Below are 12,370 nucleotides of genomic sequence, written 5' to 3' on the forward strand. Positions count from 1 at the left end.
AAGCAAATCTTAACTGCTTACTAATCACACTATTGCTTACAGTAAAATAGATAGAACATACAGTGAGCAAGATGCCTATCAACCTCCAAATTCATCACAGTGATAGTTCTAACAGAGAAAATAGATGTCTCTCTGAAACAGACAGGTGAAGAACTTCCTATCCATTCAGTGTAACCCTCTAGTTCTCTCTCTCCCTCCTCTCTCTTGTACCACCACTTTATTTAGTCAGCATAGGTGCGTGTGTGGTATGTATGTGGGTTGAGGCGGTCTGCACTGTTGACTGCCAACAACATCTTAAAGAAAATAACTTATTTTTATTTATTTTTAAATGAGGTCAGTTTATATTACTGATTTGAGTGCCAGGTGTTACATATGCTTACATACAACGTGGTGAAAAAGCTTGAGGAAAACGGAAAACCATGAATCATTAACAAAAGTAACATTGGCAACAAGACTTCCAAAACAGCGGAGACTGTTCTGTCATTATGTTTTCTGGACACCAGCAGTGGACAGACATGCAAACAAATGATTTATCAAGGTGAAGCTCACTAGCAAAGTAGGAGACAGCAGCACATCAGTGAATATCTGCAGGGCAGGGGAAGGCTGGATCATCTTAAATCAGCCTTGTCTCCAGACCTACAGTATGAGCAGCACCCTTTTCTTGCAGTTCCTGAGATGTCTTGACTGCTTCCTCCCTGACTGTTGCAGAATTCTATGATGGTGAGTGTATTGCCAATTTTATCTAATTATTTAAGATGCAGTCAAATCTAGTGAGCGTACATAATATCATATTAGACAGTGATATGGATAATATTCAATCAGATCATTATGAAATGTATCCCATTGTGACAGGAATGTACTGTAAACTCATTTTCCCATAACTGTGTATTTTTTTAAATACCTGCACAAATTTTAAGATCATTTTGATAATAAGTCGTATAACTGAATGAAATCAAACAAGTAACCTTGTTTTCCTCAGTGGTATGCATAAACATGTTACAGAATTGGCCCTTTACATGAAATTTCCATAACTAGGATGACTGAGAATATAAGCCTGTGAGACATTAGAGCAATCAATCAAGGAGGGTCAGCTTTGTCTGCCAAATGCTTAATTCAGCTGAGAACAATTAAGGTATCAAAACATAGTCAGGGTATCACTCAAAATAACAAATAACCTGTTTTTTTTTTTTTTAAAAAAAAAAACATACCTCTATTTCAGTAGGAGCAAAGAGGTAATTGAAAAAAATAGGGCTCCTTTTGTGCATTTTTTCGATACATTCCCAAATACAAATTCCTTTTTTGGCATGTTTATCTCCTTTATCTTCAAACAATGTCCCTAGAGAAAATAATAGCAGTAAAAAGATAGCTTATGATAAGATGTAACAAACACCGAAGCATAGCCAAAGGAAATGTCACAAACTAAATGTGTAGTAAAATCTGCCATCAGATGCCATTGCTGTAAGAGACTGTATTTGATGAAACAACTGCTGTGCTTTGTAACTGCCACTCCACCACAAATTGGCAAAACGCCACTTTTGTACGAAAAACATTCAATAGAATTATATTATACTCTTCTGAAATTTACTGAAATACTTGAGTGCATTTATGAACATCCCTTTCTGCATCCAGCTATGCTGCTTCAACAGATCACCAAATCCCTGCTAACTGATTCTACCCCCTTCTGTGAGATGTTATCAGCCCTTCCCACCTGCTGGGCCAGCTGCACCTGGAGTTATTTGCCAACTCATTTCAGGCAAAACAGATCAGGCTAGTGTAAATAGTTAGCCATAGATTTGTGCTATCTGAAATGACTTTGGAAGGACATACAATTACGCCAGACTACTGGAAACAGGATTTTATATTGCATCAGTTGGTATTTTAAAGTATAACTACACTATATAAAAAATAATGTTTTTAAAAAAATATTAACACACTGTAGAAGCATGTAACAATAAAAGTTGGAGGGAAAGACAGGAGTTAATCGACTCCAATGTTTTGTTCAAACCAAGGTAAATAATGGAAATAAATTTTTCTTGCTGAAATAAAATGGCTGCTCAAGTTTAATCTGTTTCACAGTTACTATAGATTTTAAGAAAAGGATTAAAGTTGACCATATGCCATGAGAAACACCCCACAGAGCAGTGAAATTCAGAGCACTTAAGCATTGTGCTTAGTGAACAAGCTCCAAGAACAGCCTCAACTGTGGTTGTAAAGTCTTAATAAGAGGGCTGTGAGGGCAGATAAGGCCTTGGTTGGAACCAGTGAGCTTAGATATGATATGTGCAGGGAGTAAAAAAAAAAAATATAAAAGAACAGAAACACCGAAGAGAATGCAAGAAAAAGGAGTGAGAGACAGCAGATGGAAAGTTTTCTTCTCCTCAAATGTCATGCACTCTCTGAAGGCTTGTCAAGGACTTTGTTTCTGTTAAAATAAGGAATTTTAATAGGGGTAACTGAACCAAGTGGATAAATTTCTAAAAACAAACAAACAATCAAACAAAAAACAAACATAAATTGAGGCATGGCACTACTTTCTTTCACCTTCTCTTAGTCCAATCAGGGGTATGTCTCAGGATTCATTCTTTCAGAAAACTCTACATTAACCACCTATATTTTGCTTCATCTTACTGAACTGAAATTCATTAGATCATCACCATGCAACTACTGAACCATCTCAAATTTTTGTAGACCAAATATTGAAGAGAAAAACAAGGATAACAGATACAATATGCAATAAACAAACATCACACCTACCATGTTCTAGTCTTTCATAGTCTGAATCCAGAAGAAATGTTTTAAATCGATTTGATATGTGATGAAAAGCGAGAAACTTCAGATAATACTGATTGAACTCAAACTCTGTTGGGTATTGACTATGAATCTAGAAATACATGAAAGGGAAAAAAGATCATTTTGAGGCATTATATAAATAGATACATAATATTAAATGTATATATATTATTATATATACATATATACAGATATATGATGTATATATAGATACATAATATTATATGTATTAATATTTTTATATAAATAGATACAATATAATACAAATGCATTCACAGGAAACTATCTTCTCTGTACATAGAAACCCTTCTACATTTTGTCTACAGATATTTTAAAGTCATTTAAATTCATGTCTATGATGCAAAAAATTTTCACAGCAGATAGAGTATATTTTTATAAGCGTTATTTTACTCTGTATAAAACCCGGGATTCTTCAAAGTAATCAAACTGGATAAAAGTCTTTTATGTCAATTCATGAGACACCATGCAAATTTATAGGCAAAGATGGTATTCCTAGTTGTAGCATTTCCATATCTGGAATCAAACTTTAATTGGCACATTTTGCAGTGGACTTCCAGGTATTGCTGAGGATCCAAACTAGCAAACGTACAGGAGCAATGCTGACAAATGATATTCTATCTGTCATTGCTGGAATGGCTCATTTCTGAAGTACTTGCTAGTCTATACATATTTCCTTGTCTTCAAACTATACAGCAAAATATTGAAGTATGAAGGAACAAAAAACATACTGAGGAGGCGCTTTGCCATTATTCACATGCATATATTTAAAATAGTAAAAACAATATAACATCTTAATTTGTTATCTTCAGTTAGGCTTGGGTTCTAATTCAGTGAATGTCTCCAACAGGAGTCAGGATCAGATGTTTAAGACGACAAAAATTAGAGTACAGCAATGTGGGACAGTTGGCTCCTCACAACTGCTTCCTCTTGAACATCATCAGAAAGAGCCTGGCGTATGCTTTCAGGCATTTAGTTTAATATTCATGGACAAATTTGTTTACATTAATTATTAATGAAATACATTATTGCTCTCCATATAAACTTCAAGACAAAATTTTATCTTGATGAGATATTGCTCACAAGTTTCATGTTTTAATTGTAGATTTAAAATTTACTCTCTAGTAAACATTTTGACTGTGATTTTCATTTTCAGAATTAAGCATGGTAATGAACCAAACACCCCCCATTTACAATGGAAATAAAGTTTCACAATCAGGAAGAAATTGCTGATGGAATTTAACATTTGAAATATGTCTCAGAGTGATTTACCTAGCTTCACATCAAACTTGTAAAATAACTTTATTTTTACAATCTTCCTACGTCTTGCCTTTTGTATTCCCACCACTCCTATTTTCCCATTCCACCTTTTTTTTCTCTAATCTCTACTTATAAGTTCCTAAAGAGAGAAACTTGTTTATTCAGTATTAAGGAAACAAGAATTAGATTATCTGAAACTCACTGATGTTTAAATTATCACATGTACTAGTTGAAAAAACAACAATAATTAAAGAAACAAAAAATGCGTCTAATAGAAAAGATTAACTATCAAATTTACAATAGTGACAGGAAAATTCCTTGAAAAACCCTATAAATACATACACAGCAGTTTGGTCAGAGCACTTCTTGTAATACGTCAATATTAGCTCAAGGCTAGGCATTTAAAATACTAAGATACAGTAACATATCTCAGTTCAATATACCCACTCTTACTTTATTCCCCACTTTTTCCCAGATACAAATGACTATATACCTTCACTGCTTTGTAAGAGTAACGCTAAGCAAAACTTTTTCTATAATAAATTCAAGATTAACTTCATAGACAAAGTAACTTTTTAGTTACCCTTATAAAAAAATAAGTATCTTTTCTGTCATATTGTAGATTAAGATATAATCAGAATACAATAATTTTGTTCAAAAATGATATTATGTACTTTTGAGCTGAGATCCCAAAAAGCGCTTCATGTGTGTTTGTGTGTTCAGAGACATAAATGCAAATACAAATAGCTTACTATATATTTTCCACCTTGTGTTAGGAGGTTTTATTTAATACACTGTTAGAAAGAAAATCTTTTTGATAAATTAGAATACTCTGTTATTTGATATGACTTACACAGAGTCCTAATTTCTACTTGTGGTCTAGTAATTAGTTTAATAAATTTGAAGAGTTGGAAGAATAAGCAGGTAATAAAATCCTATCATGCATATAGGTATTGTGAGCGATCCCACTTCTAAGATTTCTGGAACTGCAAGTAAATAGAAGTTATAATAATAAAAGTTGCCTTTTAAAAGTAAAAACAACTACCACGGAAAACATTTATTTGATGAAGGTAGAAAAATACAGACAGTAACAGTAACTACATTATAGTGGTTGTGGCTCATTTCAGTACACTTGGAGATGGGAAATATGCCACAGTTGAGGAAAGTGACTACTGTTATTGATGATTTGCTTAGATGAGTGCACTGTGTGCAAAATCCAAAACACGGATGAGCTATCATGAAAAAAAGTTCCTGATAAAATACAATTCCAATATCACAGGTGATAAATTCTAAATGTAATATTGGAAAAAATAATTGGATTATTTTAAGCAATTAAAAATAAATGTGCAAGAGAGATTATTCATTACTGTAAGCAATGTAACCACTTAGGTTGAGGTTAAATATAAGTGGTTTCTTTCTGGAAACTCTTTGGTCCCATTTCAATTAATTCACTGACTTCAAGAGTTTTACTCAAAAATTGTATGTAAGTTAGAAGCAGTTTTTATATTTTACAATTTCAACACATACCACCTAGATAAGGATTTCTAGATAGGCTACAGGAACCCAGTATCTTTAAAAATTACAATCACTTATTAGAATTCCTAATCTCCATAATATATGAACAGTTAAAACCTGAGTAAGCCTATAGGTGTTTCTAACACTATGATTAAATAAACTCAGTTTCTCAGAATTCCTTTTTCAAATCAAAATGTTCCTAACTAATTTAAATCTCTCCTAAATATTTTTAGTAATTTTACACTTCTGTCAGCTGTTCTTAGTTTTCCAGTACCTTTTGGTTTTGTCGTTCCATTATATATCAATATTTACTTCATTTACATAAGAAATAGAGTAGTCCAAAATGCTCTGTGCTAGTAATCACTAACAGTAGCACACTCACCTCCTTTTACTCAAGGTGTTATAACACAGCTCCTTCTTAGCCTTAAAAAAAGTCAATTCTAGAAAAGCATTGTTTTAATTAAATAAATTACTGAATAGATACAGAAGAAAAATAAGAAAAGCTTCCTGCGCTGACATCACTTTCATAAACTCAGTCTTCTTAGAAGCAGTGAGAGTATCTGCCAGATGCTGCTATTGTGAAAGAACGATTTTGCATTAATAATGCAGCTGACACCTGGAGATATTGGCATAAACAATGACTTCTTACAAGATGATGTAGTTCTAATTTAGGAACCACTGCTTCATTTGTTTTCTCTGTATCATTAGTTTAACCAATGACATTTAATCCATACTGGCTCTACAGTGATTTTCTTATTACCTTGTATCTCAAAACTATAATAGTTGAATTTTTTTTGAAAGGACCAAATATTTACTTCCAGTGAACAAGTCAATTAAAAAAACACTGAACATAATATATTAGATATCGGGGTGAAGCTGCAGTCTAACTGGGTTCTGTAGTCATCTAATAAGTTGTACAGAAACCATTCAAGCTTAACAGAAATGTTCAAGTACAGATGTTAAGTACATTTACTTTTCTTAGTAAATTCCTGTGAAACTTCAACCATTAATTTAACTTTGCAAGTAATCTCCCTAGAGTTTGCTACCATACTGTTAGAATTTGATAAGTCAATATATGACATCAGGAACTAGGTTAGTCTTCATGTCTATTTCCAGAAAACCTATTCAGAGTTGCATTCTAAATAGACTTGTAGAAGTGTTAGAAAGTAGAAGTGTTAGAAATTTAGCTTCACGCCTTTTTGGTCATAACAGACAAATCTGTATTATCTATAATACACTGGTTATACATGTCAAGCTGTGTTCACAGGTACTTTTTCAGATGAAGATACATTTTGAAAAGATTACAGTCCCTAGACAGCCCTATCACTCTGGCTAAGAAGTTATGGCCTCTGTCAGATTGACTGTCAGGACAAACCACTTCTGGACCTGTACCCATCAAAATAAGATTTTCACAGTAGGTCTTTTCTACCTATTTTCTTCTGCCATTTTGGCAGGCAGGTTCACATGAACCCCTTAGCTAGCACACCAGAAGAACAACATGTCCACCAGAGAGTAGGTGATAAATAGCTCCAGATGGCCTGTAAGAGGTGACCTTTCTCCTGACATAGCTGCAGCCAGGGTATGTGGACACAGCTTTATACAAAAAAACACGAGGAGAGGAGAGGGGAGGGGAGGGGAGGGGAGGGGAGGGGAGAGAGGGTACAGATCTTTACATAAAATGTACCTGCTAATGAAATGTATACTTTTTATTGACTCTTGAAGATAGAGAAGATTCAGATACTATCAAAGCTGCTGAGATGAATTGCTAAAGGGATGTTCCTCTATCATGTAGGAGAACCAAATCAAATTGAAAACAATCCTGGATGATGTAAAAAGTAACATCATATATACTTTAATTTCAAGATTAGTCTTAGAAAAAAACACTTAGAGCACAATGGAAAGTTTGAAATTGCTCCTCCACCTCCCTGTCTCCCTAGAAAGTGTAAAGATTAGAGATAGTGCACCTTGAGGCAGAGTCACACCTGTGAATTGTTAACAGCAGGGATTTATCCCACTTTACATTTTGACCTAACTTCTGAAGTCAGGAAAATTATAATCCATTATTCTTTGTTCTTAAAACTTCAGATTGTGTTAGACATAACTCAAAGAAAATACAAGAATTTTGCCAAGAAGAAGACAGAGGACAACCTATTTTAGGGCAATAAAAAAAATCCTTGAATGCCAGTTTTCATCTTTGTTCTGGATAACTCATTTGTTTCCAAAGTTTGTGTGACCTCTGGACTTGAGGAAAAATCTACTCTACAGGTATGCATGGATAATTTCCTTGTTTTACTTTAAGCCAATTTTCTAAGATTTATTACAGCAAGACTGGAGCAAAGTCTCTCCATAGTCAGAAACAGGATGTTTAAAATGATGTAAGGCTATGTCTACATTAGCACGTAGTTCAGAGCAGAAGAAGCAGACAAAAAGCCCAAGCTGCTGGTGATGAGGTAGTGTAGCAGCTACACGACATATTTGTTTTAACTTGGACTAGATTTAGCCTGGTCCAGTTGAACTGATTACCATATGGTTTTAAGGGAAGTGATAAATGGTTGGTTCAGATCCTTTTAAGGGCTGGTGAGCATTTGGCACACACCTGAAGCAGAAGTTCTGGGTAAATTCTTCCAAGAAGAATGTAGTTGACACGTACCAAAAAGCATTAACAAACGGTAAGGGGAGATGCTTAAGGGATTCACTTCAAAATTACACTACTGCTTCAAATCAAATGCTGATTTACTCCATTTTACTAACAAACAATGTTATCCAGCCAGTTCATTAAAGCAAGAAGACATCTGATAACAGAGAGAAACTGCACCAGACAAATGATTTACAAAGAACTGAATGAACCACCCAACAGATGAGTCTCACTATTTGAAGACGCAGATATTTGTCTTCTTGTCTTTTTGTTTTTTCTTCTTATTTTTCCTTCTACTTCAGAAAAGGAGAAATAACCTTAAGTTACTATAAAGAATAATTTGACTGACAACTGAGAGTAGATTAACTTGTTCGAATGATAAATGTAGTATTGATTCTCCTCAAAGAAATCTCCCCATTTTGAATAAAAATTAACCTGAGGATCACAGCCATTGGGAAATGGATTGATAAGACAGGAGATGTGACAAATACTTGCAAGGTTTTCTAATGTTGTAGGAACAGAACCAAATTCCAAGGATATGATTTATTCACTTGCAAGACAGAAATAATGATGGGCAATGGTGTTTAACATTGGGATACATACAATTTGCAACATGTTCTTCGGTTAAGTCTTTACTCATTTTCTTATAAACTCATTCACTACCATTCTTCCAGATATCTAAAGATTATTTTTCATTGGTTTAGCATGATATCTAATCTGTGGACGTTGTTCCGGGCAACAGAGTAAGTCTACTTGCTGACTTCTCTTTCAGGGTCTACTCCATGCAAGAATTCACCATGAAAGTCTGTTCCAAGAAAGCAGGTGGGTGCTTTAACAGTCTTATTCTGTGAGACAATCAACCATACTTTAAGTGCAGGTTAGTAACACCCAGATTTTTCAGTGAGAAAAATGAGAAATGGAAAAAAGACAGACAAATACAAGAGGAACTATACCAACTCCTATCTTGGGTTTGCACACACAGAGAATCTGCAAAGCATTATATTTCCTGTTTTGAGATGAAAAAGAGGACAGACTATAGAATTAATCTGAAATAAGCATGAAATTCTTAATCTGACTTTTGCTACACCGTGTAACTGTGAGTATTCATCTTCTTGTGAACATACAGAATATAGAAAAATAAGAACATCTTAGGTGACCCATTGTTCTCAAGCGTTCTATAGGTTGTGTTCTTTCTTTTCCTAGTACTATTATTGAACCCCATAAAACCTGTTTTTTTTATCAACTACAGAGGTTGAAAATTACAACTGAAATCTCTACAAGAACATAAAGCCTGCAGAACCATTACTTGGGCTGTATGACCAGAAAATTTTACTGTTATGAGAAAAGCAGAATTCCAAGAACAACAACATTTTACTTCTGTGATAACCACTTGTTTTACTTCAAAACCATCCTGTACATCTGTTAACATGCTCCTGATAGTAGAGTTTCTGACTAATAATGCTCACTTGATGATCAGGTCTGCAACCAACTTCCTGGAAAAAGATCATTGTCTTGAATTCAAAATACTTCCAAAAACCTAATCATTGTGCCTCGACCTTGCTTCTATGCAAGAGCATGATCTGAAAAACTGAAATGAAGAGTTATGGACTGCCATACTGCTGTTGGAGTGATCCCAGATTAATCAGCTAGTGATGGAAAAAGTGCCCTGGTAATATTTATATAATAATAATCACTTTGGAAGTTTGTCCTTAATAACTCTGATTGAGAGCAAAATGTGGGTCAGGCTCTTGAGATACTTCCAGTGGTCTTCCTATTCTCAGGTTGTTCTTGTTGGTTGCCCCAGAATACTCCCTCTTTTAGAAGGAAGGTATTAGGCTGGGGCCCAATGACAGATTGCTCAGAAGCTCATCCATTCTGGGAATATGCCTATAGCAATTATCTGTAGCAGCAGACTTGGCATAGCTACCTCTGTGCATTTAATTATGAATAAATAATAATGAAAAAAAAAGACAAGCAAAATCAATGAAAAAACCTTACCTAGAGAAATCATGACCCTCTTTATATGCTGAGGGTTAAAAAGGAAATAGGAACCCCTCTTCTGGCTATAAGTATAGTTCAGCCTCTATAGCCTGAAGAAAAGTCTACAAATGAGTATGGAGAATGGAGCTGAAGGGGAGCTAGCAAAGATCAAAACACAATTTTTGGATGGAGTTGATTATTAGAGCAGGTATGTTACAAAAATTAAAGGCTAATATAAAATATGAAAAAAGGTAGAATTATCCTCAGTAAGGAGAGACTACTCACCAGACCATAAGCAAGGAGAAAGAGTGTATAAAAGTACTCCCAACAAAATTTTGCTGTTACTAGCAATGTAGCTCTACTTGTCTAGAAGTAATAGCAGCATAGTAGACTATTGGAATGCATTGAATATAAAAAATAGAATTTCAGTGAACAAACCTCTACTTTAGAGTTTGAAAACATCACAGACCACTACAGAGGTGGTATGTAGCTTTTTTTTTCCAGAACTGACAGAGTACAAGACACAGTCAAACACAGGAAATTAAAAACTGTCTACTCACTGTATTAACAACCTGTCAATTTCTTCTGCTGCTTTAAGGCATTCCAGACTGCCAAAAGCCAGTCTTACCCTTAAAAAACATCAGTTTGAAACCTCTGCATGAATCACCTTAAAAGATCCATAATGCCAACCATCCCTGATAGACAGTCTGTTTTGTATGGTCAGTTTCCTCCAGGCAACCATGCTCATTTTCCATCTCTTCTTAATGTGAAGCCCATTATCTTTAATAAAACCCAGAGAAGAAGGCTACTAGTCTTCTCTCAAAGAGTTATCTATCGCTTATGAAATAGTGGTATCTATGCCTAGATATGGATGGACTTACCTGATGCACACAGTCTAAGAACTGTAAGAAAATAGGTGCAAATCCGCTACCCTGACAATTGAGAGTCAGATTACTTCGTTGACTGAATTTATGACCAAAAGAGAGCCATTCTTTTTCCACCAGCATTCGGAAGCCTTCAAGTGTCCTGTAGAAGGGATCACTGAGTAACTGCACTAGAGATACTACCTAGATCACAAAACAGGATAAGAATGACAGAAGTTAAAAGGAGAACACCTTATACAATGAAAATAAATATTCCATAACCTGTTCGTAGTTCAAGGAAACCAAAGACTTCAAATAAATTCAGTTACAAGTATCTTACCAGATAGGTTACATATTTTTATAAAACCATACAAATAGCATCTCTCATGGAAGAGCCTTAATTAAACTGTGACTTAATTAGTAAGATATTATTTACAAAATAGCACTTCCTACACCTCAACAAAGAAAGCATTAAATAACTGGTCATGAGGGTGACTTGAGCTTCTGCGCTGTTGCCATGCTAGGGTGCTCACCAGCCAACTTCGGCCTGTTCTTGTAAACAGCATCCCAAGAGACTTTAAAATGCAGCACAGACTTCTCCCACCTCCAGCAATGTTAGTGTCCTTCTCTATTCTTCACTGTTTGACAGCGATTGCAAGAATTATGTTAACATTATCTTGTTTGTTTTTTTTTTTAAACCTGAAATAAGGATGCTGGCTGTACATGATGTTTTTATTCATTACAATTTTTCTGGATTATGAAGCAACTATGTATAGACACAATGTATCCATTAAATGAGGCAGTGGGTCATCATTTACATAATTTACAGTTTGTTTCACAATGTTATCTGTTCTGGTGATCTGTCCTTGCAGCAGGTGTGTTACAGTCACTTTGGCACAAAGTTAGTTTTCTCTCTGTGTGCTCTCCTGACTTCATTTATGGTAAGTGAATGGCAAAACAAAGAATTCCGCTCCTTCCCTTCTACGTTAAAGCATACTGTATTTAAAAAGATAAATCATCTGTTGTGACAACCTTCATCTTTCATTCTTCCATATGGTCAAGTATGGGAATGCAGATCTTATAGATAAGCCTTATAGAGTTCCAAGTCCCTCAGGACTTTTGGTAAAAGTTCACTTTAATGAACGCTTTCATGGAGTAAATTGCAAAGGAACACAAGGATTCATGTATGCTAGTCCCTGCTGCCACAACTCTTTTTTCTTTTAAATGTTGTATCAAATTATCAATCACATACGTAAAAAAGTATTGCCTGGTGTTTTTTCTTATAATTTAGTTATTTCAAGGTTTTAAT

The 12,370-nt window shown here is 34.7% G+C and overlaps 1 protein-coding gene and 1 long non-coding RNA gene across 2 annotated transcripts in view; one reads left to right on the forward strand and one right to left on the reverse strand.

Annotated features, from left to right (window-relative positions):
• SBF2 (SET binding factor 2) overlaps window positions 1–12,370 on the reverse strand; it is a 257,710-nt gene that overhangs the window by 14,681 nt on the left and 230,659 nt on the right. Inside the window, 3 exon segments of the mRNA XM_040559185.1 lie at window positions 1,209–1,336; window positions 2,755–2,881; window positions 11,080–11,265. Coding sequence (XP_040415119.1) covers window positions 1,209–1,336; window positions 2,755–2,881; window positions 11,080–11,265 — 441 coding nt within the window.
• LOC121071163 lies at window positions 64–12,352 on the forward strand. Its single transcript, XR_005820409.1, has 5 exons — window positions 64–720; window positions 7,038–7,162; window positions 7,669–7,848; window positions 8,991–9,040; window positions 11,586–12,352. It is a non-coding gene; the product is annotated as an uncharacterized LOC121071163 (long non-coding RNA).

The sequence above is a fragment of the Cygnus olor genome, chromosome 5 (assembly GCF_009769625.2).
Source record: "Cygnus olor isolate bCygOlo1 chromosome 5, bCygOlo1.pri.v2, whole genome shotgun sequence".
Lineage (NCBI taxonomy): Eukaryota > Metazoa > Chordata > Aves > Anseriformes > Anatidae > Cygnus > Cygnus olor.